Source organism: Penicillium macrosclerotiorum (assembly GCF_028827735.1).
Source record: "Penicillium macrosclerotiorum strain IBT 26536 chromosome Unknown utg000007l_segment0_segment0, whole genome shotgun sequence".
Classification (NCBI taxonomy): Eukaryota; Fungi; Ascomycota; class Eurotiomycetes; order Eurotiales; family Aspergillaceae; genus Penicillium; species Penicillium macrosclerotiorum.
Genome location: NW_026643086.1, coordinates 3,241,821 through 3,264,799, shown reverse-complemented (window position 1 = coordinate 3,264,799; position 22,979 = coordinate 3,241,821). Strand labels below are relative to the sequence as shown.

General features: G+C 46.7%; 10 protein-coding genes across 10 annotated transcripts; 7 read left to right on the top strand and 3 right to left on the bottom strand.

The window, feature by feature from the left end:
• Positions 1-989: 989 nt before the first annotated feature.
• Positions 990-1,746, bottom strand: N7462_008005 (putative quinol monooxygenase; the record flags this gene model as incomplete). The annotated part of the gene is made up of 3 exons (XM_057079723.1): positions 990-1,109; positions 1,168-1,502; positions 1,551-1,746. The coding sequence occupies 3 exons, from the start codon at positions 1,744-1,746 to the stop codon at positions 990-992; spliced, it is 651 nt and encodes a 216-aa protein (XP_056932393.1).
• A 617-nt stretch (positions 1,747-2,363) lies between these two features.
• N7462_008004 (uncharacterized protein) lies at positions 2,364-3,182 on the top strand (the record flags this gene model as incomplete). Its single annotated transcript, XM_057079722.1, has 1 exon — positions 2,364-3,182. The coding sequence occupies one exon, from the start codon at positions 2,364-2,366 to the stop codon at positions 3,180-3,182; it is 819 nt and encodes a 272-aa protein (XP_056932392.1).
• Positions 3,183-4,008: 826 nt separating this feature from the next.
• N7462_008003 (C6 finger domain protein) lies at positions 4,009-4,317 on the bottom strand (the record flags this gene model as incomplete). The annotated part of the gene is made up of 1 exon (XM_057079721.1): positions 4,009-4,317. The coding sequence occupies one exon, from the start codon at positions 4,315-4,317 to the stop codon at positions 4,009-4,011; it is 309 nt and encodes a 102-aa protein (XP_056932391.1).
• Positions 4,318-7,550: 3,233 nt separating this feature from the next.
• N7462_008002 (amidohydrolase family protein) lies at positions 7,551-8,550 on the top strand (the record flags this gene model as incomplete). The annotated part of the gene is made up of 2 exons (XM_057079720.1): positions 7,551-7,713; positions 7,763-8,550. The coding sequence occupies 2 exons, from the start codon at positions 7,551-7,553 to the stop codon at positions 8,548-8,550; spliced, it is 951 nt and encodes a 316-aa protein (XP_056932390.1).
• A 1,433-nt stretch (positions 8,551-9,983) lies between these two features.
• On the top strand, positions 9,984-11,041 carry N7462_008001 (uncharacterized protein; the record flags this gene model as incomplete). The annotated part of the gene is made up of 2 exons (XM_057079719.1): positions 9,984-10,625; positions 10,682-11,041. 2 exons carry the CDS (start codon positions 9,984-9,986, stop codon positions 11,039-11,041), a joined length of 1,002 nt encoding a protein of 333 aa, XP_056932389.1.
• Positions 11,042-13,409: 2,368 nt separating this feature from the next.
• On the top strand, positions 13,410-15,080 carry N7462_008000 (flavin-containing monooxygenase; the record flags this gene model as incomplete). Its single annotated transcript, XM_057079718.1, has 1 exon — positions 13,410-15,080. The coding sequence occupies one exon, from the start codon at positions 13,410-13,412 to the stop codon at positions 15,078-15,080; it is 1,671 nt and encodes a 556-aa protein (XP_056932388.1).
• An 880-nt stretch (positions 15,081-15,960) lies between these two features.
• Positions 15,961-17,135, top strand: rbd2 (rhomboid protease family protein RBD2; the record flags this gene model as incomplete). The annotated part of the gene is made up of 6 exons (XM_057079717.1): positions 15,961-16,153; positions 16,227-16,364; positions 16,465-16,546; positions 16,604-16,669; positions 16,722-16,843; positions 16,918-17,135. 6 exons carry the CDS (start codon positions 15,961-15,963, stop codon positions 17,133-17,135), a joined length of 819 nt encoding a protein of 272 aa, XP_056932387.1.
• Positions 17,136-17,443: 308 nt separating this feature from the next.
• On the top strand, positions 17,444-19,619 carry N7462_007998 (GPI-anchored transamidase subunit GAA1; the record flags this gene model as incomplete). Its single annotated transcript, XM_057079716.1, has 5 exons — positions 17,444-17,456; positions 17,551-17,842; positions 17,899-18,137; positions 18,196-19,079; positions 19,134-19,619. The coding sequence occupies 5 exons, from the start codon at positions 17,444-17,446 to the stop codon at positions 19,617-19,619; spliced, it is 1,914 nt and encodes a 637-aa protein (XP_056932386.1).
• Positions 19,620-19,771: 152 nt separating this feature from the next.
• On the bottom strand, positions 19,772-21,108 carry N7462_007997 (proteasome regulatory particle lid subunit RPN9; the record flags this gene model as incomplete). Its single annotated transcript, XM_057079715.1, has 3 exons — positions 19,772-20,413; positions 20,515-20,750; positions 20,841-21,108. 3 exons carry the CDS (start codon positions 21,106-21,108, stop codon positions 19,772-19,774), a joined length of 1,146 nt encoding a protein of 381 aa, XP_056932385.1.
• A 716-nt stretch (positions 21,109-21,824) lies between these two features.
• N7462_007996 (class I SAM-dependent methyltransferase) lies at positions 21,825-22,721 on the top strand (the record flags this gene model as incomplete). Its single annotated transcript, XM_057079714.1, has 3 exons — positions 21,825-21,862; positions 21,925-22,096; positions 22,182-22,721. 3 exons carry the CDS (start codon positions 21,825-21,827, stop codon positions 22,719-22,721), a joined length of 750 nt encoding a protein of 249 aa, XP_056932384.1.
• Positions 22,722-22,979: the final 258 nt, after the last annotated feature.

The following is a 22,979-nucleotide window of genomic DNA, read 5'->3' as shown; positions in this document are numbered from 1 at the left end:
TCTGATACGAGAGACTGGTTGCCATTAGGGCCTCACAGCCTTCTGCCTTCAATGAGACACCGTGCGAGGAGACCCGGGACATGGAGGTCGAAATGATTGATCAGCCGCATTCGAGTATAGAGGTTGAGTTAGATACAATGCAAAGCGAGAGGGTTGGATACTTTACACGGCAGCATCATCCCCCCCCCAGTCCCAGGCAGCCTCCTCTCAGCCAAAATATCTCCACAGAGTCTAATCGATCCAATCACCCTCGAAGATCAGGCATTGAAATTAAGGAGGGCTCAGAGTTTTGCCGAATCCGGTTGGCAAGCGGAATGACTTGGGATGAGATACAAAAGGCATACCAAATAAAATTTGGGAAATCTAGGACGGTGCAGTTTCTCAGACGGTGGGCCGAGGACGCGAAAAAGAAGCAAGGGCAAAGAAGAAACAGGCGCAAAACCTTGGGATATTTGGTACTAAATCTCTCTTCTTATCGCTTCCCAGCGAATTAATATGAATCAGTTGCTTATAAAGTTCGCAGGCTGAACCTGATCGAGCAGGGCAAACTACGGAAGTGACCCAGCTAGAAACGGCAGAAGTAGCAAGCTTGGAAGAAATCAATCTGAACTTGGAAAGTAACTCACATGACGTTGAGCTCGGTAGAATTTTGCCGATGATCCTGCCATCTAGCAGCTTGCCCGAAGGATCGGATGGTATACAAGCTCCAGCCCTCACCTAAGGTTGATTCAGTACAGTACAGCTAAGACAGTGTGAGGAGGCTTATTAAAGTTTTGTAGCTCGCAGTTAATGAACATACTTGTATTAGGGAGCTTGAGGCTTCTCAGATAGTACTACTAGCGCAACTTTGATTTATATCCTATGCTCTATGACAGGAACGAAAGCCTTGCCTTTGATATGAACGCAAGAATTTGGGCTTTAGAGATGCACGGCATGTCCACGACTATGGCCCAGGGAATTAACCCTTCAAAAAGCAACTCCTCAGCGTCTTACAACACACTCAGGTTCATTGCCTCAATGTTCACAGTTATCTGTGACACTTCCCCCAGCGATTTGAGAGACTCCAGCGTTTCCGACCAAATCTTCTTTTGGGAAATGTCATGGTGTTCCTGTCAATGGTAAGCATGGTACTTGGAGCAGTATAGCAGGTTAGATTATTAAGCTTACCTTCACATTTTGCCATCCTATGATACCCATTATGACATTCTTTTCAAGGTTCGAGCTCCTTCCATAAGTGACAGAAGTCGTACTCTCTCCATTGCCACCTAGATTACGGGATGCCTTCTCCCACACTTGCAGGCTTTGCTCGACATTCTCAGAACTGGAGACCCCCAACCTAATTATTTCAACCAGATTCGCCGAAGCTGCATCTCTTGGGGAGAACTTTGTTTCAAATAATTGCAAAGTAGGCGGCCCAGTCACCAAATGCCTGATTGAGCCAGCAAAAGCAGCAAATTGTTCCGAGCCGATGAAGGCATGGAAAGAATCGGCTGAGTTCCACTCTATATCATATCAGATATCGCCAAATTTGACGCACCAGGTGACCTTACCAAAAAGCAGGAATTCTCTATAGGCCTCTCGTACATCCAGCCCATCTTCTGTCAAAATCCATCCACGGAACGCGTTAAGTAGGCCGGGATTAGGATCGATCAACCCTTTGCTCAAGCTGGGCCAATCTCGTTCAAGCTCCTTGAGTGAAGCTGAGTCGGTTTTGACGCTTGGAAAAATAAGCTCAGTGATGGCCATTGCAAAGAGAGAAGTGTTAGATTCAAATTTTCAAGGATAGTATAGAGAATCCCTAATATTCATTGTCTCCTTTATATGCATTTGATTCCACCTCATGATTACAATATCTGCCATAATCTGTTGCGGATTTTGGAACTTGCACATAGCAGTTCCGGCTGTAGACTTTTGCGGAGTTTTGGGAGAGTTTGCGGAGTTTGCGGAATTTGCGGGGTTCTGCGGAGTTCTGCGGACCTTTTGTCATCACAACCTTGTATTCCCCGGGGCTGCTCATCTGTGGGCATCTTGCTTTCTTTCTAGTAACAATACAGACCATGGCTTACAGATCGCCATATGCGCACTCACGGCAGAAGTCATGTATTGCGTGCGCCGAGGGGAAGCGGCGTTGCAATCGTCAAACTCCGCAGTGCTCACGATGTCTTGCCCAGGGAGTGAAATGTACTTATCTGAATGCATGGTCCCCACAAAAGCGCCAAAACATCTCGAAACAGTTGGAATCATCCCATCTTTCGGCAGTGGGGGCAGAATCACCCTCTGTTCTTAATGAAGCTCTATCATTTTGGCCGTTAAATGACTTTCCATCCGACAATACGAAAGTTTCTACCCCATGGCTTACTTCGATGCCTTCTCTGCTCACCATACCAGCACTATCTCCAGCTATATTTTTCCCAGAAACCACCACCTTAGATAAATGGTCAAGCAGTCAGCTTTTACAGAATATCAAACGCTACCCGCATGTGTTTGTTAGCTCTCGAAAAACTCCATTCATTCATTCCCGTCTCTACGACGAATACGTGCCCGATGCTATTCAAGATGCTTTTACAGTTTCGGCAGCTTATAGTACCAAAACATCGGAAACAGAGGATCTGATTTTCCGTATACTGGAGAGCAAGACTACCAGCCTCGTGGAGCAGGATCACCACACAAGCACCCTGCCCCACCTCCTCGCCGCAGTGCATGCACTGATGCTGTTTCAAATAATTCAGCTCTTCGATGGCGATATTCGGCAGCGCTCATTAGCAGAACAACACATGAATACATTGCGAATCTGGACCTTTAAATTACAAGAGCGAGCCGGAGAGCTTACCCCTGCGCTCACATGGCAAGAATGGATGTTAGCAGAGAGCGCTCGAAGAACAATAATTATTGTCATGATGATTGAGGGCTTGTATCTGACACTGAAAACTGGGTGTTGTCCGAACGTCAAGATAATGAGTATGCTTCCCTTCACACCCGAGGCCACTCTATGGGATCTCAGGACAAGTGCTTCATGGCTTGCGGAATCAGATCAATTGCGATTTGAAACTATACTCTATGGTGATTTTGTAAGAAGATGGCAGGAGGGACGAGTCCCTGGACGACTTGATGGATTCCAAAAGCTCTTACTTATACCATGCATGGGTGAGAGATACAGAGAAATACTGGAGCTAGATGGTTGAATGTCAATAGTATGGTTGTATGTCGCCTACCAAGACAATTTGGGCCCTTTTGTTAATAGAAGAAATTACTTGAATTGAATGTATATTCCTATATCATATCTCAATTTCTGGCCCAACCGAAGACGAAATAGCAGATTTGGAGTCTCCAACCACAAACCTCCACGACCAACGTACAACCAACTCCTTTTCCAGTGCTTCGCATGTACAAACATCACTTATCGCTTTATATTTGTGTCAATAGAGGTGACTTGGTTACCCCAGGGTATCTTGACTTGAATGCCAGCGTGGCCTATCACCTTAGCTATTAGATTCGAGAGAAGGTGCTCGAGTAGACCAGCTAAACCGAGCACTTGGGGACCCCCTCTAAGGCCAACCATTTTTATAGCACCATTGACATGATGCTTTAACATAATTCTATCATGTATAAATAGCTAGTTTTTGTCAGCGTTGCTTTTTATTCGCATGAGATGCATTACCTCGTCATAAGCTAGCATTATAGCCTTTGCAACAGTCGAGTCACTATATACCGGTGCCTCCGTTGAAATCGCGTCTCTCAATGAGTGCAGGATTTTGAGCTTATATTGGTAGCCCAGCCACGTAAACAACTGTTTCTGTTTTTCTTGATTTGGTTGATGATAACTCGCAGATAAACTCCGACATGACGCAAGAAATAATATGTTCAACAGACTTGATTCTGTCAATGCAAGTGGTATCCATACACTTGTCATGCGTTGAGAGAAGTGGCTTGCGAACTCAGTGCAGCGCATTAGGGGTATTATAGCTGTAACATCTTCTGAAATTGGTATCTCTGCATCGAAGCCGGTGTTTAGGCCAAAAACATACAGTGATCTAATAGCATTTCCTCCAGTGGCTTCAAGGGCCTTGCAAAGCTAGTAAAGGGATCTTTTCGGGAAGCCGGAAGTACAGTGACGATATCGGGGGGCTTGTTCAACCTGAATGTTACATCATTCAGCAATTCACGCTTCTTCTGCGCCTGGTATTGTGAAGTCCGGAAGTGCCGCTCCCGGGCGTGTGCGGAGCGTGCGGCATGCGAACGAGCGATTCTCCGCTGTGGCGTGGTTAATGTTGCTGATTCAGGAGCTGCGATAATAAATTGCAGTTCCCGCAACGGCATGGTGATGTAGGCGTTTTTATTATAAGTTGGGTACCAAAATTTCTCAGGGAGAAAGGATAGAGGGCAGAGTACCTCAGTACGACTATGAATTGCTGATAAAGCATGAGGTGGCTCGTTTAAGTGGGGTCCAAATTTAGATCGCTTACAGAGTCAGAGAAATTCTAATTCCCTGTTTCTAGGAACGCTTCATACTATTATAAATCATTCCTAGAAGTTTATGTCAATATAGTAGTTTACGGTATCGGCTAGGAAAGCTGGGATCCAATAGAACGAGATGCTCAATTTGATGATGTCTAGCTAGTTGAATGTGTAGGCGGGGGAATGTTGAATATCCCCTACTTCGCTGTCTAGCGCGTTACGGCGCTGGGTTCCAAGTATACCCGGGATACTATACAAAACACAGGGAATCGAGTATCCCTGTAATGAGCTGACGCATGGAGATATGTGGGTCTCGGTGGTATTATGCAGCCCTTCTTCTTGACAATTTCTAATATCATGCGACTTCCACCTACCGTCTGGACCACAAATTCTTTTAATGATGTTTGAACGCCTCCGTGGGGCAAGAGCTTGATTATTGGCGTTCGTCTCATTCTATATCGGCATAACAATGATAGTGTAACAAAACAACAGGAGTCTTCGTGAGAAATCTAGTCCCTTTCTATTCCTTGTCATTCTCCTTGTCCACGTCGGATGAATTTCTTCGGTGCTCATATTTAGTAAGGTGCCGTAATGATGCGCGCGTCTAATATTTTTTTTCTAGTCCTCAAACTGAGCCTATAAAGACGGTTATCCCAGATCGGCCCCTCATGAGGGTTACTTGGTCGCTGTAGCCTTTTTGATGCGGGTTTCGGCCCGAGTATTCAACGGATGGCTTCAGCACAGAATACAAAGCATATGAAACATGAGCTCAATCAAGTTACACTAACTATGCAAGCTTGCCTGTCTTTGGATCAATGCGTTGCCTTCCTTGGAAATCCACCTTAATGATTGCGACCCACTTCGAATGATAGCTTGCAACAACTCCGGAGCTCCACGCTGTTTCAAAAAGTATCAATATGTTGGCTCTGAATCATAATGGGTAACTTACAATACCCGCAAAATACCGGAAAATTCCAGGGAAGTACATGGTCCTCGAGGAGCCGCTGTAAACTGTATCGACGATCGCATCACCGATAGTATCAACATGCATCAGAGGAAAGAGAAAATTTGACTGGTTCATCTCTCCCTTGAATAAGGGAGTTTTGGTGAAGCTCAATATTGCTAACGATGTACGGACTGTAGGGGCTGCATGTCGATACTTGAGTTCTAGACCCAGTGCCTTGGATCGAGTCTTAACGAACTTCATCCGGAGAAAGATGGGGAAGCAGAACGATACTTACTTCATGGAATGCGATTAGCCCTGCCTTAGAAGCACTATAGTCTGCAAGGCCTGCAGGAGGCAGGTAGGCGCTCATCGAGGCCAAATTGACGATATGACCATGGTCGTCTTCGATCATGCGAGGCAAAAACTCTTTGGTTAAAAGAGTTGGAGCTAGTATGTTCGTTCGTAATGTGATACTGTTGTCGTGGTATGTACCCTCGGCTACAGTCTGCCTACGAGAAAGTCCGGCATTGTTCACTGCGACTTTTCAGCACAGGGCTCTGATACTTGAAAATTCGTCATTCCGAAAAGTTACAACCGTTCTTACCTAGGATGGTGGGCTGGCCCACCTCTTCCCGAACTTGTGTACAAACGGCACGGATCTCTTTTTCGTCGCTCAGATCACAACGATGGTACGACATATGTTTGGTTTCTGAATCTCAGCGTTCTTGTCACATTTATGAGGATCATTCTGATTACCCCTTGCGATATTTGGCTGACTAAAACCAAACACTATCACACTCACCTTATCTGCGAGTAGTCGCTCTACTACAGTGGCTCCAATGCCACTGCTGCCCCCCGTAACCACAACAATCTCTTTTGTCCAATCATAGGTGGGGTCAATGGTCCAGTTGTTTCTGCTTTTATAGCTAAGAAATTCGTTGATCCAGATTGCAACGCTTATAATGGCCGACCAAAAGATAGGCCTTTCAAGTCCAGGCCATTGTGATGTTAATTTCACATAAATCAGGGCACACAAAGTGAGTGCTGGGCGAAGCAGGGTCTTTATCGTGAAAAAGATGATTGGGTCGGTGTAACACCCCTCTCTCGGAAAGGTACCCGGGTGGAATCTCATCTTAATCTGATTTAATGATAGACATCTCTAAGGAGCGCGACATGACTTATATAGCTTACAAATCTCCATTTACCCCAGAAACTTAGGGGGAAAAGTTGATCACCTTCGGATATATTCCGGAGTACGAGATCCACCTGAGTCGCCCTTGGTATAAGCCTCGGCTGCAACCAAGCTTCTTCGTTTAAGATCAAAAGTATCGACTCTGTGCGGGTGTAATGCTGTGATGTGGTGGAAGAGCTGGCTGAGGGCTTGGATAGCCTGGAAGGTTGTTATCGGCCATGTTTCTTGCACATACTTCGGTTGCGCTCAGTTGATATTGACACCTAGGACAACGGACAAGAAAGTTTGATGACACAAAACAGTAAATCATGAACAGGAAGAACCATAAGACGGAGTTTACCATCCCCTTGCTCGACGGGACGACGGCCTATCCAAATAAATACGACTACATGTTGAAGTGACGCTCATTCTCAAGCTTGACTCACCTGACAAAGCAGAATATAGGCATACCGAGTTCTTTGATTTCACATCTTCACGTGATTGAGCTTGGAACTTTTTTCAGGTGGCCCATGCTCTGGAGTGCGGGGAATCTGGGGTAGTTGCTTAAGTAAATCTCTTCTTGGGGAAATCCGCGGGATGAGGTCCGACAAGTAAGTGCTTTTAGGCCCTACAGTAACAGTGCATCACAGTTTAGGTGATATTTGCCCTCAATTTCATTCGTGAGACTCCATAATGATAGTTTGATGTTAGACTGCTTGACGTTAGACTGTTTAAGCGTGTCCACGAGATCAATGAATAATCAAATCTGTCCTTTTCAAATCACATTCAAGTCACGGTGGAAATATCAAATCTCTACCCGAGGTGTAAGCTAATGTTCGGAACGGCATCCGTTAAATAGAGGGGCAATGAAGTCGTAGCAACCCAAACACATTCCGAGACCAGGCTCTTGTCAAAAATTATAAATACATGAGAACCATCTCATCTCATCAGGCTAAATTCTAAGCAGTACCGATCAAGATGAAGTTTTCTCACAATCTAGCATATTCTCATTTTGCCACCGGTCGTCTTTTGCATTTGGCACTTGTGTTCTTGACTTGTGCAAATGTCGCCCTGGGCTTTTTAACCAGACCACCAAAGATTGACACCCACCACCATTTTGTGCCTGACTTCTACGCAGAAGGTAACAATCGGATTCAATATCTTTGTAACTTACTGATCAAGTCGAATAGCCCTCACAGAGGCTGGAGGAGACCCGTCTGGTTGGCCTACTCCTCAATGGAGCCCTGAGTTGTCTTTGGAGAATATGAAGGAAAATGGAATCAACAAAGCAATTTTATCGTTGACTGCTCCAGGAGCGACAATTGCAGAAACTGATCAGGGCGCGCGCCAGCTCGCTCGCCGAGCCAATATGTACGCAGCGGGCTTGCGCGACAAGCATCGTGACAGATTTGGATTTTTCGCTGCCATGCCTTCGCTAATGGACGTAAATGGTACCTTAGCCGAGGTAAAGTATGCACTTGATGTTTTGAAAGCTGACGGCGTTACGTTGTTTACACGGTACGGCGATGAAAACAACTACTTGGGCCATGAGATATTTGCACCGATTTGGAGCGAGCTTGATAAGCGCAAAGCAGTCGTCTTCATCCATCCTACACACCCGGTTGACCTAGCGAGGGTTAATCCACTCCTTCCCCAGCCATCAATAGATTATCCACAAGAAACCACCAGGGCCGCCGTTGACATGATCATCAGCAACGTCACCCAGCAGTATCCGAACTGTGTCCGAATTTTGTCCCATGCCGGTGGAACACTTCCGTACCTTATGTCGCGGCTTGCTGTTACATCACGCGCAACAAGATACACCAAGAAAACGTGGGGGAAAACATATGATGATTTGATGGATGACTTTCGGTCTTTCCATTATGACTTGGCTTTGTCTAGCTCCCCTGCAGTATTGGAACTTCTACTGGAGCTTGTGCCCTATGACCATATAACATACGGTAAGCCGCAGGCGTGATATAGCCCGGAACTTACTAACATTGTTGATTATCGCGTAGGATCTGACTTTCCTTACGCCGATTCGGAAAAGATTGCTGGTTTTAGGGAAGATCTGGATTCATTTTCAATGAACAAAGGTTTGCGCGAAATGATATACTTCAGAAACATAATGGGCTGTCGCTAGATCTATATCCAATCTGTTGAGACATTCATGAGGAAATTTCGGTACTTATTACCCGACCATTTTTGATTTCCGGAAGCTAATTGGTGGGCAGTGGTCTACAAGGGGCTAGGCTTTATGTTTTGTAACACAATTTTTGCTGTGTTGTGATTATACTGGGGTATTTGGTAATGAACCCGATTCATCTTTGAGAATATGTGGTCTGCTCTGAATTTGATCTTAATTGAGCTCCGCTTTGCTATTTTTTAATATCATGCAACTTCCACCTACCGTCTAGACCATAAATCGCTTTATTATCGAGGAGTTATATCGCCATATCCAACTAACATTACTTACATACGAGGTTTCTATATTTTAATATAACAATGCCCCTACGTATTTTAGTGGGGGAATTGTCGACGATGAGTGATCTTGGGTGATCTCTGATTGGAGGATATCTTTCCTAGTACACAGTCCTTTCAAGATATTGCTTCGCATATTCGATAGGGAGAGAATCAACTTCTACACATCTTTCGCTGAAGCAGCATCTGTTTCCTCTCTGAGAGGCTTCATGTGTGTCAGCTCATTACAGGGATACTTGATTCTCTACGTGTTCTGTAGGGTATTCTGGGTATACTCGGAACCCAGCGCCCTAACGCGCTAGACAGCGAAGTAGGGGATATTCAACATTCCCCCGCCTACACATTCAACTAGCTAGACATCATCAAATTGAGCATCTCGTTCTATTGGATCCCAGCTTTCCTAGCCGATACCATAAACTACTATATTGACATAAACTTCTAGGAATGATTTATAATAGTATGAAGCGTTCCTAGAAAAAGGGAATTTTAATTCCTCCCGACTCCGTGGGAACGTTTCCACCGGTGCCTTTAGGTTTCGCCAAGAACTGCGCCTCCCCGATTCGGTATAGATCCGATTTTTCGAGAGTATACAACTGCATCGCCTCAATAATCATTGCATTGACAAACATAATTCCCAAAAAGAACGGAAGGTAGGAACCTAAGTCCGACAGGAATTTGTGTCTCGACAAGGCTATCTGGTAGTGACCAATGGTCAGTGTCTGGACTCGCTTGCCAAGACCGGCACCTACTAATTGCGGGACAGATTACCGACATAATAATGTAACATCCGTTCTGTCGAAGATAAGACATCTGATTCACTTAATCTGCATTTGTAATTCGAGTGAATAGGCCAGGGTTTCAATCTGTATAAATAGCGAGCTTCTCACAGAATTTATCACTAAAGAACCCCATTCAGACCTTTCCCCTGCCATGAGTGGAACAGTTATCATCACCGGAGCCAATGGCTCATTGGCCCTTGGCTTTGTCAAATCTTTCTTATCTGAATACCCTCAGCGTACCTTGGTAGCCACCGTTCGCAACCAGTCTCCTGAAAAAGACCCAAATACCGCCAACCTTCTACGCCTGGTTAACGAGTACCCAGAAGCGAATTTCTACCTGGAAGCTCTCGATCTTGGAAGTCTAGCTGGTGTCAGGTCCTTCGCTGAAAAGCTTTCAGCCCGGATTGCCTCAAAGGAACTTCCACGTATTTTAGGAATTGTCTGTAATGCCTCCACTTGGTCGCTCCAGTCGGGGCAGAAGTTTACATTGGATAACTACGAGGCCACCTTCCAAGTCTGTCACCTATCTCATTACTTGCTGGTTCTGAAGCTGCTCAGTAGCATGGACACCAAATCTGGACGCATCGTCATGCTCGGCTCCATCACTCATTACCCCGATAAGCCGAACCCCTTGTCTTCGCTTGGGCCATGCTTCCCTGACGACTTCGAAGAACTGGTTAAACCAACGCTAGACCCAACGAACCTTGTTCATGACCGTGGATTCCAGAGATACGCGACAGCTAAACTTGCAAACGTGACATTTGCAAACGACCTCAACAAACGACTCCAGAAAGTACGTACAACCGGACTGTGAGCATCCAAAAGCAATCGACTCACATATTCTGACAGGACCTCAAGCTATCAAATATTACCGTCACAGCCATGGATCCCGGTGGTCTTCCTTCGTCAAGAGCTCAAGCGGGGCAGAAGAGATCGACTAGGTTTCTGATGGGGGCAATCAACTTTCTCATGCCGGTCCTCAAGCACTGCACTACATTATTCCGCACTACGGAGGATGCTGGCCGAGATCTGGCCACTGTGAGTTCTGATCCGACATTTACGGGGAAAAGGGGATATTATGTTGGCATTAAGACGGACTTTGCAGCACCAGTCAGCCAAGATCCGGGCATACAGAAGAAGCTTTGGGAGTGCTGCTGGAGGTGGGCAGGTCTGACACCCGCAGATACCCCTCTTAAGAATATCGTCTAAAGTTGACTTGTTTGAAGAGTTGTTAGGTGGTATAGTAATATAGCTCTATATTATCTCTCCACCTATAAGCCAAATTATTCTGGCATTTGCCCCAGAATGGGTGTTTGTCAATGGTTCCCAGTGAGGGCTGCGAGAGGGGTGTCAAGGGCGGGCGGTTCGGTGCTGATGGAACATTCTCTATATCATAACAGCCAAACTCCTGCATTTGGCGCCTCTCAAATATGAATAGTAAATGATGTAATCTTTATTCGAATAGAGACCCTTTGGCACTATATTTAATTAGGAAGCTTAGCTTTCTGGTGCAAATATCAACGTGCTAATTGTCATAAAACAAATGACCTTATCCACTATACTAATTTAGAAATAGCTAGAGATATGCCAACAGACATAGACTAATGTGACTCCGCGTATTAGGAGGTAAACAAGTCTTAGATAGAGACGAGATGAAGGTGTTGATATTCAGGAAGGAAAGGGGAGAGCGTGAGAAAGAGGCTATCAGAACACACAGGATCGGGCTAGTCCAGATCTGGCGAGGACAAAGCCACGAGCACTAAGGACGTATTAACTACTGAGTCTCAGCCTGAGCACTCTCACAAAAGTGGTAGCGGCCAAGATATGAAAGTCCCACTTGTCAGACATTATGTGGTCTATAAAAGTGCATGGAGTCAAATCAGTATGGTATTCCCTGCAGCTGCAGTGGATATTTGGCGGCAAAGTTCTTTCTAGATCGTATTAATGGACATGTTACTTTTATAGCGAGAATTTTAACATCAACATCCCGCATAGTCTAGAGGTTAGGATCACCCGCTTTCACCGGGTAGGCCCGGGTTCGATTCCCGGTGCGGGAATTTTTTTGCTCATCAACATTTTTTAGAATCTAGCGATTTATTTATATCATCATTCACTGAATGCATTTGAAATTAAAAAATTTTTCAATCTTATTTTGGACCAGAGAAAGCCTTGTTATACAATCTCCAGTCAATTGCGACAAGAAGCTTCGACCCGGGAATGGATCAGTCCCGTCGTAGAGGACATCTATATCAGCTAGTAGCCACCCAATTCAACAATTTGGGTTCAGAGCTGAAAAAGCCGGTAGAGCACAGTGGATGATTTTTAAAATATCATACTGGAGTTTTTTTTATTCATTGGCTTTCTATCTTTGTCACGCCTGCAAGACATTGAGATAGATCAAGTCATTCTTGGGCATAGCTTTCTTCGAATCACTGTCGTTATGATTGCCCAATTTGAGTCATGCTTGGGCTTATTTTCATACCATACCTTGACGTGTATTGATTGGATCCTTTGAAATCTGATTATCTACGCCCTAATTCTCACAGTGGTAAATGGTGTTCTTTTACTGCCGTCCATCCATGAGCTATTATGTATAGATAATGCTTCAAGAATCATATGATAGTACCAAAGTGAGGAATCCGCGTACCAATATTAGGCCATGGGGGCTTCAAATATATAACGCTGAGGTAAACACAAAAGTCACATGGCATGGTTATATAAAAGCAAGAAAACTAACATTATATATTTCTCGAAAAATTAACCTGGGCGATGGTCTTGCTACCACATCGACGATTTTTTCAAAACTTTCGAAACTTAGACCTCTGGAGGTATTAGATATAGAGGCTCTCTTCGAGCATTTGGAGCCGACAATACAGATTCAATCGAAGTGAGGTTCACCCTTGCGAACAAAATTATTTCTTAAATCCTCTTTTCAAACCCACCAAACTGATAGATGATATAGGAAAATATCATAACTAATAGGTAATCATTGCAATTTATGGGCATAAATTTGGAGCAAGGTATTCTGTTTCTCCTATATTATGATTTTTGGGCTTCGCCACCATTTTCCAGCCACAACAGATAAATAAAACTGCCACGCGCATTCTCCGCCTTAATGGTCACAAGAAAGGAGCGGAGACCGATTGTGACGGACCCCACATCTAATCCCGCACCTAAAGTGTAGCACAAGATAATGTCTTGAAACTCCCACAAATAAGATCATCTCATTGTTCTAATTTGATTGTTGAAGAGCCTTAACAAGCCTCATGGTTTGTGCTGCCCATCGGCCGCCAGTATAACGTCCTAAACCAGCGTCTATAGACCTCGGAATGCGGCTCGTATGTGACAACTCGGCTATTTTAGGCAATCTGATTCGTAGTGATATCCCAGTCTTTTGTCCATAAATGATGGTTGGTAGAACTTTACATGTCGAAATATTTCTGAAAATTATAACTGGGGGTTTACGGACTTAATAAGCTAGATCCTGCGACACTTGGCCCCTTTATAATCCGGCCCCCGGTTCCTCCAAAACATCTTCTCTCAATATTGTGAAAAATTTTCATCTATTTTGAACACCATGCTTGAATTCGATGCACTCGTCCTTGGCGCCGGCTTTGGTGGCTTATACCAGCTCAAGCGTCTTCGAGAACTTGGACTGCAAACGGTTGCGATAGAAAAAGCACCTAGTGTGGGTGGAACATGGTACTGGAACCGGTACCCAGGTGTGATGAGTGATACCGAAAGCTATCTTTATCGGTATTCGTGGGACAAAGAAGACTTGCAGACATATCCCTGGTCACATCGTTATGTTCAAGGGCACGAGGTCCTCGAATACCTCAATCACATTGCAGACAAGCATCAACTCAAGAGGGATATTCATTTCAATACAACTGTGAAATCAGTCAAATGGATTGCGGAACGAAACAAATGGTACATAGAGAGCGACAAGGGTATTTACACTGTCAGGTACTTCATCGGAGCAATTGGGCTACTATCTGTTCCCGTATTCCCAGACATACCTGGACGGGAGAATTTCAAAGGAACTAGCGTGCATTCAAGCCGGTGGCCTCAAGACTTGGATTGTTCCAATAAACGTGTTGGCATCATTGGATCCGGGTCCACGGGGGTTCAAATCATCACTGCTTTAGCACCGAAGGTGGAAAGCTTGACATGCTTCCAACGCAATCCGCAGTACACTGTGCCAAGTGGAGACAGACCAGTCACTGTCGAAGAGCGGAAATGGATCAACGAGAATTATGATAAAATTTACGCGGACATGAAAAAGTCCTCAACCTGCTTTGGATTCATTGAAACAGATGTCAAGTATGCTTCGAAGACACCCAAAGAACGGGAAGCCATTTTCGAGTCCTTATGGCAGCAAGGGAATGCATTCCGGTTCATGTTCCTCAGCTTTGGAGATATCACTTATAGCAGAGAGGCTAACGAGGGCGCATGCAATTTCATTCGCAAGAAGATTTCGCAGATCGTGAAAGACCCCGTGAAGGCCCGCAAGTTGCAGCCAACGCAGCTTTATGCCAGACGGCCCTTGTGCGACAATGGCTATTATGAGCAATTTAACCGGAAGAATGTCGAGGTGGTCAATCTTCAGGAGACGCCAATTGTGCAAGTCACCCCAGATGGCATCCAAACCCAAGATGGGAGTGTCCACGAGCTCGACATTATTATCTATGCCACCGGTTTTGATGCGGTCGAAGGAGCGTATAATCAAATCGAGATAATAGGCTCACGGGGCGAAACTTTGCGCCAGCGCTGGGACAGACTTGGACCAACGAGCTATTTAGGAATTTCAGTACCAGGATTTCCAAACTTTTTTATGGTCACTGGTCCCCAAAGCCCATTTACAAATCTACCTCCCGCAATTGAGGTACACGTTGAACTTATCACCACCTTGATTAAGGATTCCGAAGCAACTCGTTTATCGGCAAATCCAAAAGTTGTGATAGAGGCGTTGGATTCAGCCGAATCTTATTGGATGAAGAAATGTGAAGCATACGCCGCACGTTCATTGTTTGCAGAAACACCATCGTGGCTCTTTGGACAGAATGTTGTCGGGAAGAGACCAGCGCCCCGGACCTTTCTCGGCGGAATGAATGGTTATTTGGCAGAAATAAAGAAAGTCCTCCAAAACGACTATGTGGGTTACAAGCCAATCAAAGTGAAAGAAACCTCAAAAATGGGCTTAGCAGGACGCAAACGTGCCGCAAATCAGATCAAAAGCTTGATTTGAAGACGAACCAGTCAGAAGGCATAAAAAGTTGAACAGGGCAGAAATGCAATATTCGTACAGAAAATTGGCCAGGGTCAGGCGTGTCCCAATATTCTAGGGCAGCGATTATTTGTAGGGACATCCTGTGAACCACTTTCTATGAATATCAACGGGTGCAGTGTCACAATATCTCAGGAAGCCTGTATCTGAGACATGAATTTTTGATAAGATCTCTGAAGTTTTTAATTCGTATTGCAAAGAAAATATTGTGAGAATGCCTCGTTAGCCGGGTAGATTGTATAGTTTCCTACGCCTAGAGGGCCTGATTTCCAATTTGGGAATAGTGGGGATCGCCTCGCCGCGGCCACGCTTTTCCGAACGCCCCAGAGTTTACGAGAGCAGGACTCACGATTACCCTCCTCGACAACTCTTTCTTTTGCGAAGTTGTTATTAACGGGGAAGCCCTGTTGTTTTGAGCCTATCACTTCGGAGCAGTTGTTTGTGAGACGTCTTGTTGCGACTGTCGCGCCCTTGAAGCCCGATCAGCGAATCGCGTGCGCCTCGTGAGTTATCCCTGGAAAGCCCAGAAGTTCGTTTCGCAGCGCTGTTTGTCGAGTTATTCAGCCAGTCCTGACCTTCAAATTGCGCAAAAGGTTATACCATTGCTCGTGAATCCACGATATCCAGATATACACCTGCTCGATTGCCCTGGGCGTCGTCTCCGTGTCCTCCGCTCGCGACAAAAGACAGGCTGTTCCACCTGCCCCCCGAACCACAAGTCACGCTCTCAACGACTGACGCATCAAGACGATCTGCATATAATATTCACCGGTATACACCGTCTAGAGTCGCCCGTGAACCTCTGCGGTTCTTAATTTCATTAATCCCCCCGCGAAACGCCATGGCAACTCCTGCTGCCTTGCCACCATTGCCCTTCAATCCCGGACGCGTACGGTCCTACCTAGTACGCTTGCCTTTATTCACACGGCTCGTACTTCTCGTCATTCTCGCATTCTGGCTGTTAGAATTCCAAACGATCTGGAGTGTGGTACAATGGGGCGCGTTGATTCCAGAGGAGATCAACCTAGGGACCAGTACGTGGCTTTACCCCAAATTGAATTACCGACATGCATGTTGTTGGCTGGGGCGTTCTAATGGCCGATATAGTGTATCGACTAAATACCTATCCCATCATTCACACGGGGTTCTTCCACGCAGCATTGAATACCTTGGCGTTGACACCGCTCTTGGAACGGTTTGAGGCGGAGCATGGGACCCTCACATCCATCGCCTTGTTTATCGGACGTAAGTGGAACCAAGCATTTGACTTAGCACAAATGGCCGCACTTCACCATTCTTCCTGCAAGTCTCTCGTATTCCTTGGCTAACCCTGTCTTTTCCGTAGCACTGTCGACGGTCCCCGCCGGATTGTACATTTTGATTGAGAAGTTCATTCTACACAGCAACACTTCAGTTGTTGGCTCTAGGTGCGTTCTATTTGTAGCAGACAAGAAACAGAATCAGTAACTGATAGCTTCATGCAGTGTCTGGGTCTTTCTCCTCCTCGGTTCTGAGGCTATCAGGACATTCAAATCCAACCCTTACTTCAGGTAAATTTGCACCACTGGTATATTTATTTGGCTGCTACTGACAATAGAAAAGCCTGGGCCCGTATAAAATTCCTACCTGGACATCGCCTTTGTTCGCTTGCGTAGTCCTGTCGATTCTTGTTTCGAACGTGAGCTTCCTTGGCCATCTCTGCGCCATTCTTGTGGGCTATTTATGTAAGTTCTCTGCCTCCCCTCCCTTCCCAAGGGGACGTGACCTCGACCTTTTGATAGTTTACTGACTTTAACAGTCGGACTCGGGTATTTGAAGGTGTTCGTGCCCCCGGAGAAGGTCCTGCGTTGGATCGAGGGCAAATTGAATCTTCTGGGCAGGCTGCCACACTATGTTTCGGTCGACCAGAAGACGTACGGGCGCTATGGTGTTCTGCCTTCGAGCAACGGAGCCAGCATCGCAGGAAACCAGACTCCAATGAGCTATCTGGGAACCACCCAACGCCTGGGCGCATGATTGTGCAGCTTACATCGAGGTTTACTCATATTAATTCCCTGTGTATATTTTGTCATAGTCTGGTTTTATTATCTGGAAGGGGGTGCAAAGGTTGGAGGACAGGGGGAAGGGGTATTGGATCATAGCATAGCGATTGCATCTATAATTCTGCACGTTTGGTCTTTTCCGCCCGGCGTAAATTCCACGTAAACACCACCGAAGCTCCGCGGACCACTCCAAGTTGGCCTCTTGCCGTCAAGCCTCCCGGATTCCAATTGACGGACTGGCCGTCACAGAGTGGGAATATATTCCCCAATGGTTCTCATCCGATGGCGCTAAAATGTGAGTGTTTAAGAATCAGTCTGTCGCCGAACTGAGTCCCTTTTTCAATACGACCCTGAGAAAACAAGGCAGTGAAACTAACATGGAATACCAGCTGCGATCCGCAACTTGCGGAATAATCCTCACTTACTCTTCGTCCGTCTCCCGAATCTCTTGTCCTTCCTATGTATTGTTGTCGGCGTGGTCTGGCTTCTCCTTCTCCCATTGAACGACTATTCGCGAAACACCTATATCTCCGAGAATGCGCTACTTCCCGGCCAAGTACATGCCTATTTCACGGGCAGTGAACAGAACATCTTCCGTGGATATAAAAAAGAACTGGAAGGATTGGTGACTGAAGGGCGTGAAAATGGACCTCAAAACCCCGAGTTGGAGTTGACTCCAGCGTACGTGAATAGCAGATGAATGATATGAGGAGGACGATGTGCTGATAATAATCAAGGATATCTAATAAGTTCTATTCAATTTTGCAAGCGGCAGGGTTGAAGGTCGCAACCCAGAGATACGAGTACACATCCGCGGGTATCACACACCAGGGAGAGAACATCTATGGAATCATTCATGCGCCTCGAGGCGATGCAACAGAGGCAATCGTGTTAGTTGCAGCATGGAAGACAGCAGACGATGAGATGAACCTGAATGGTGTTACCCTTGCCTTGACCCTTGCGAGATATTTCAAACGTGAGCTCTCCACCGTCTGATCGTTGACTTTGGTGCCTGCTAATCCCATGCTCCATAGGCTGGTCGCTTTGGTCTAAGGACATTATCTTCCTTTTCACGCCTGACAGCAAGACTGGTACTCAGGCATGGATCGACGCTTATCATGATCTTCAGCCAGTATCGGTGCAACCCCTACCGTTGAAGAGTGGTGCATTGCAAGGAGCATTGGTGATTGAGTACCCGTTTGACCATCGCTTCGAAACCCTTCATATTGTCTATGATGGTGTCAATGGCCAGCTGCCAAACCTGGACCTTTTCAACACGGCTGTCGCTATTGCAGGCGGACAGATGGGTATTGGGGCCAATCTGCAAGAGATGTGGAATCATGACGACAGCTACGAGGCGCGCTTGCAAACGATTCTGCGCGGCATGACCAAACAGGGTCTTGGCTATGCCACCGGAGCCCACAGCAGCTTTATGCCATACCATATCGACGCGATAACTCTACAACCCAAAGGCAATGGGTGGGAAGATGAAATGGCACTGGGACGGACCATTGAGAGCCTTTGTCGCAGCCTGAACAACCTTCTGGAGCATCTGCACCAAAGCTTCTTCTTTTACCTGCTCATGCAGACGAATCGTTTCGTCAGCATTGGTACTTATCTCCCCAGTGCCATGCTGATTGCGGGTAATTTTACTATCATGGCAATTGCGCTGTGGATGCGGACTGGCTATTACTCAGACGGCCAGTCGACCAGCTCTGCCAGTTCTGCGCCTTCAAAAACCAAGAGCGAAGAGGTCTCCAGCTCGGATGCTAAACAACCTCAGAAGATCGTTGCTGAAACGAAGCTGAACGGTACCGTTGTTGAGGAGCGCTTGCTAGCCCTGCCTCTAACACTTGTTTCTGGATTGCATTTGCTTGGTCTTGTTCCCCTCTGGATCTTCAACACTATTTTCCACCAGGTGAGCTCTACGTGATTGAAGTGATACATCAATTTTTGCTGACTGTCGTAAAAGTACTTTACAACTGCGACATATATCTTTGTTGTCGTTGATCTCGTCTTACCTCTAGTTCTGGCCGCATTACTCTGCAATGGTCTTGGTCTTGGCACTCCCATTGTACCGCAGCAGTACTTGTTGATCAAATCATTCGCCCTCCTTCTGCTGGGTCTCTCTCTGTCCACATTGGCGACCCTCAACTTCTCCCTTTCCTTCATGATTGGCCTCCTCTGCGCACCACTTAGCTTCATTGCTCGCGTTCAAGGCCCGGCACCTGTTCGGTATGCCGTTTCCACCTTGGGATTGATGTTTTTGAACCTGCTCTCGCCGCCCATAGTTCTTCTGGGTGCCTGTTGGTACACTGGAGCCTCGGTTGAGACAGTACTTACCCAGGCCGCTTTTGGCTGGGATGTTTGGGGCATGTGGACGCAAGTGGTGGTGTGGTGCGTGTGGTGGCCAGCCTGGCTGATCGGCTGTGTACTCCTGGGATCCTCAATGTTTTAGCTCTTTAGCAGGCGCCAGCCACCCATTGCATCTGATTTATAAAACAAGAGTAATTTACAATTTAGAAATAAAGAACAAGCATACGAAATGCAGTACACACGCCGTTTCATTCATTATAGATAAAGCGGACATAGAGAATACATTTAAACCGTCTATGCAGCCCAGACATCCTTGCCAACACCCTCAATCCAATGACCAAGCTGATTCACACCGGCATCCCAGTCCTTCAAGCGGTTCCGCATGCCATCGATCTGCTTCATATCCAACACCTTGGGCTGTACCCAGTGAATCTGTGCAACCTGCGCGACCTGATCAATTGAACCCTTTAGCAAGCCCAAGGACAGCGCCTTCATCACCAGATGCTCGATCTCATCGGGCTGCACCTTCGTCTCGGAGGCGATAGCAGTGAACGCGAGGGAGCGGTCATGCGGCGGACGCCGGAAGACCATCTCCGTCAGCGCGGACAGCGAAATCTTCTGATACAGGAACTGGCGGTGTGACTCGAGCAGCTTGTTCTTGCTGATGTTCCCGGCGAGGACATCGTAGGCGGTCAGGTCGCCCCGGTTGAAGGCGAAGAGGAGGTCGCGCAGCCAATTGTGCGGGGTCTCAGTCAAGGAGTCCAGGATCGGGTGCAGGAGGAGCTCGCCGAAGTTATAGATGGAGTCGGAGACTAGTGCGGCGACGCTGAGGTTGTAGGCACGCGAGACGCGCTCGCTCTCGGGAAGTTCTTCGAGGTCGATACAGGCCAAATATAGGAGGGCGTTTTTGTAGAAGGAAGCGAATTCTTGTTTAGCCTGGGAAGGGATTATTAGTATTCGACCAATTATGGAGGACCCGCAAATCCTTTCCGATGTCGATCGTCAAGTCTAGGGTTAAGTTGGATGAAGGAACGTACGTGGTAGTAGTCGGCGTTGACTTTGTAGAATGACGCATGCACAACGGTCTCGACCGAGTCGAACGAGTCCAGGGCTGTTTGACAGGACGCCAGGTCCTTCTGTGCGCCATCAAAGTCTGGTAGCCGCAGCTTGACGTTGGCAGCTTCGGCCAGCGCATAGACGTACGCATCTTGTGATTCGGGCTTGTCAACCTTGTCGGCGAGGGATGTGAGGAAGGCGAGGCGTTCTTTATCATCTAAAGGGCCGAAGATGGTCAGCAATTTGCCTCAAAGACAATGCCATGACGAGGAATCCTTCTTTATATATATTCAGATGGTGAGCTCACCAGCACATTCCGTTGATGCCATCAACCCCAAACCCACGAACTTAAGTTGGTTGATCCGATCCGCGAAGCTGAGGACGAAGGTCTTGAAGATAGCTAAGCGTTGGGGAGCACTCTCTGGTAGACGGAAGAACTCCACCAGTGCATCGGTCAGCTGGTGCCATAGCTTGCGCTCCCAGAAGTCTTCGAAGGTCAGGAAGTAGGTCTGTGTCTCCGGGGTGCCTTGCGCTTGCTGCTCGGCCAAGAAATCGGGGATCTTGGAGGACTCCATGACGGAGAGCGGGGGTGGTCGACGGGTATGGAGTCCGAGATGCGATCACAGACACACAGAGATGGCGAGACTGGTGATAAATAAAGGCAAAGAAGGGAGAATCGTCAGATATGGGGATTAGAGAACGATGGGTGGACGGAGCTGATGATGTCTTTCGGGCAGTTTGGAGCTCGCGGGCGGTGAGGGAGCTGCGTTGGCCCTGAATGCTCCCCTCCACAAACAGACCGACTCGATCTTCCACTACACATTGTACAAGTAGTGCGGTATTGGATATGATGATTGTACATTCTTTGCCTTTTTGAAAATATGCCTCCGTGAGAAATCATGGTGGAATATTATATGAAATAACATGTTTGACAGGTTGTCTGTTTGCTAAAGGGTGGAGATGCTTCGCGACTCTCTCATGTCAACAGAGAAATATCGCGAGTTACTCTACAGGCAAGCCTTGAGCGGCCGGAGAAATTGATTATGAACCTTAAATTGTTCCAAGTCTCCGGGGGCCATTAAGTTCGCAAGGAGGAAGACGGATGTCCCCGAGACTGTGGTGGTGGAAACTCTGGAAGTATCCGAAGATGTCTCCGAGCCGCATCATCAAAAGCATAAAAGACCGCCTTGGTTCCATGATGCAGCTCTCCTCATAATCTACATTCTTCAATTTCCTGCTCATCACACATTGTTACATCCCCAAAAAAAATACTCAACTCAAAGCTCACAAGATGACCGAATTCACGGAGGCCAACCGCAAATATTTCGAGTAGGATCATCTTCGTTCAACTGAGATCAATATATAGCAAGCTAACTTTGCGCTCATGATAGTCAGATGGCTGCCACATACAAGGCGGAGTTTTCCGAAGCCATAAAAATGTTGTCAGAACAGACCCTCAAGCATCGACTCTGGCTCAGTGACCGCTGGGTAGATACCGACGTTGGCAAGGGTCAAGATTTGAAGATGCTCGAATACGCATGCGGTCCTGGTTACATCTCGATGGTGAGTGTGACAATATACCGATCCTTCGGATCCCTAAACCAGACTTTGTGAGAAGTCGCATGGCTAATATCAACCCCACGAACAGACACTCGCGCCATTTATGACGAAGATTGTTGGCCTTGACGTCTCTGATAAGATGATAGACGAGTTCAACCAAAATGCTGGTGCCATGGGGCTGAGCGACAAGATGGTCGGCCACAAGGCTGATATTTTGGCTGAGACTGCCCCGGCCGAGTTCTCCGGGCCTGATTTCCACGATTTCGACTTGGTGGTTGTCAGCATGGCGCTCCATCACTTCGAGCACCCAGACCTTGCCCTCCAACGGCTTACAGCGCGGTTAAAGAAGGGCGGTGCACTCATGGTCATTGACTTAGTGGCTTCCTCTGGTCATGGCGACGGGCACGGACATAGCCATGGCCACAACGACCACACACATGATTTCGGAGAAGCCAGGCACACGGTCAAGACCCACGGGTTTTCGCGAAACGATATGCAGCAGTTGTTCCAGAATGCTGGATTGACCGAGAAGTTCGACTTTGAGGTGATTCCAGAACCATTGGTGTTCAAAAAGAACGACAAAACATTCCAGAAGACGGTTTTTATCGCTCGCGTTGGGCGCGCATAAGGGTAGCGCTTGTGCTATATGCTTTCCCGGTTATTTCACTTGAGATGTTCTTCTCAGTCTTGTGAATGTCACTATATGGATTTCTATCAAAAGATGACATGCCATTATGGTATCTATATGTATCTGGGCGATACGATGCTTACATACTGAGGACGCGAAGAATATTTTTACATAAGAGAATGATGTATCGAGTTTCTCGTACTGAGCACTCCGTGGTTAGATAGCGACGCTCAAAGTCCTACAGAGTCGCCCGATTGA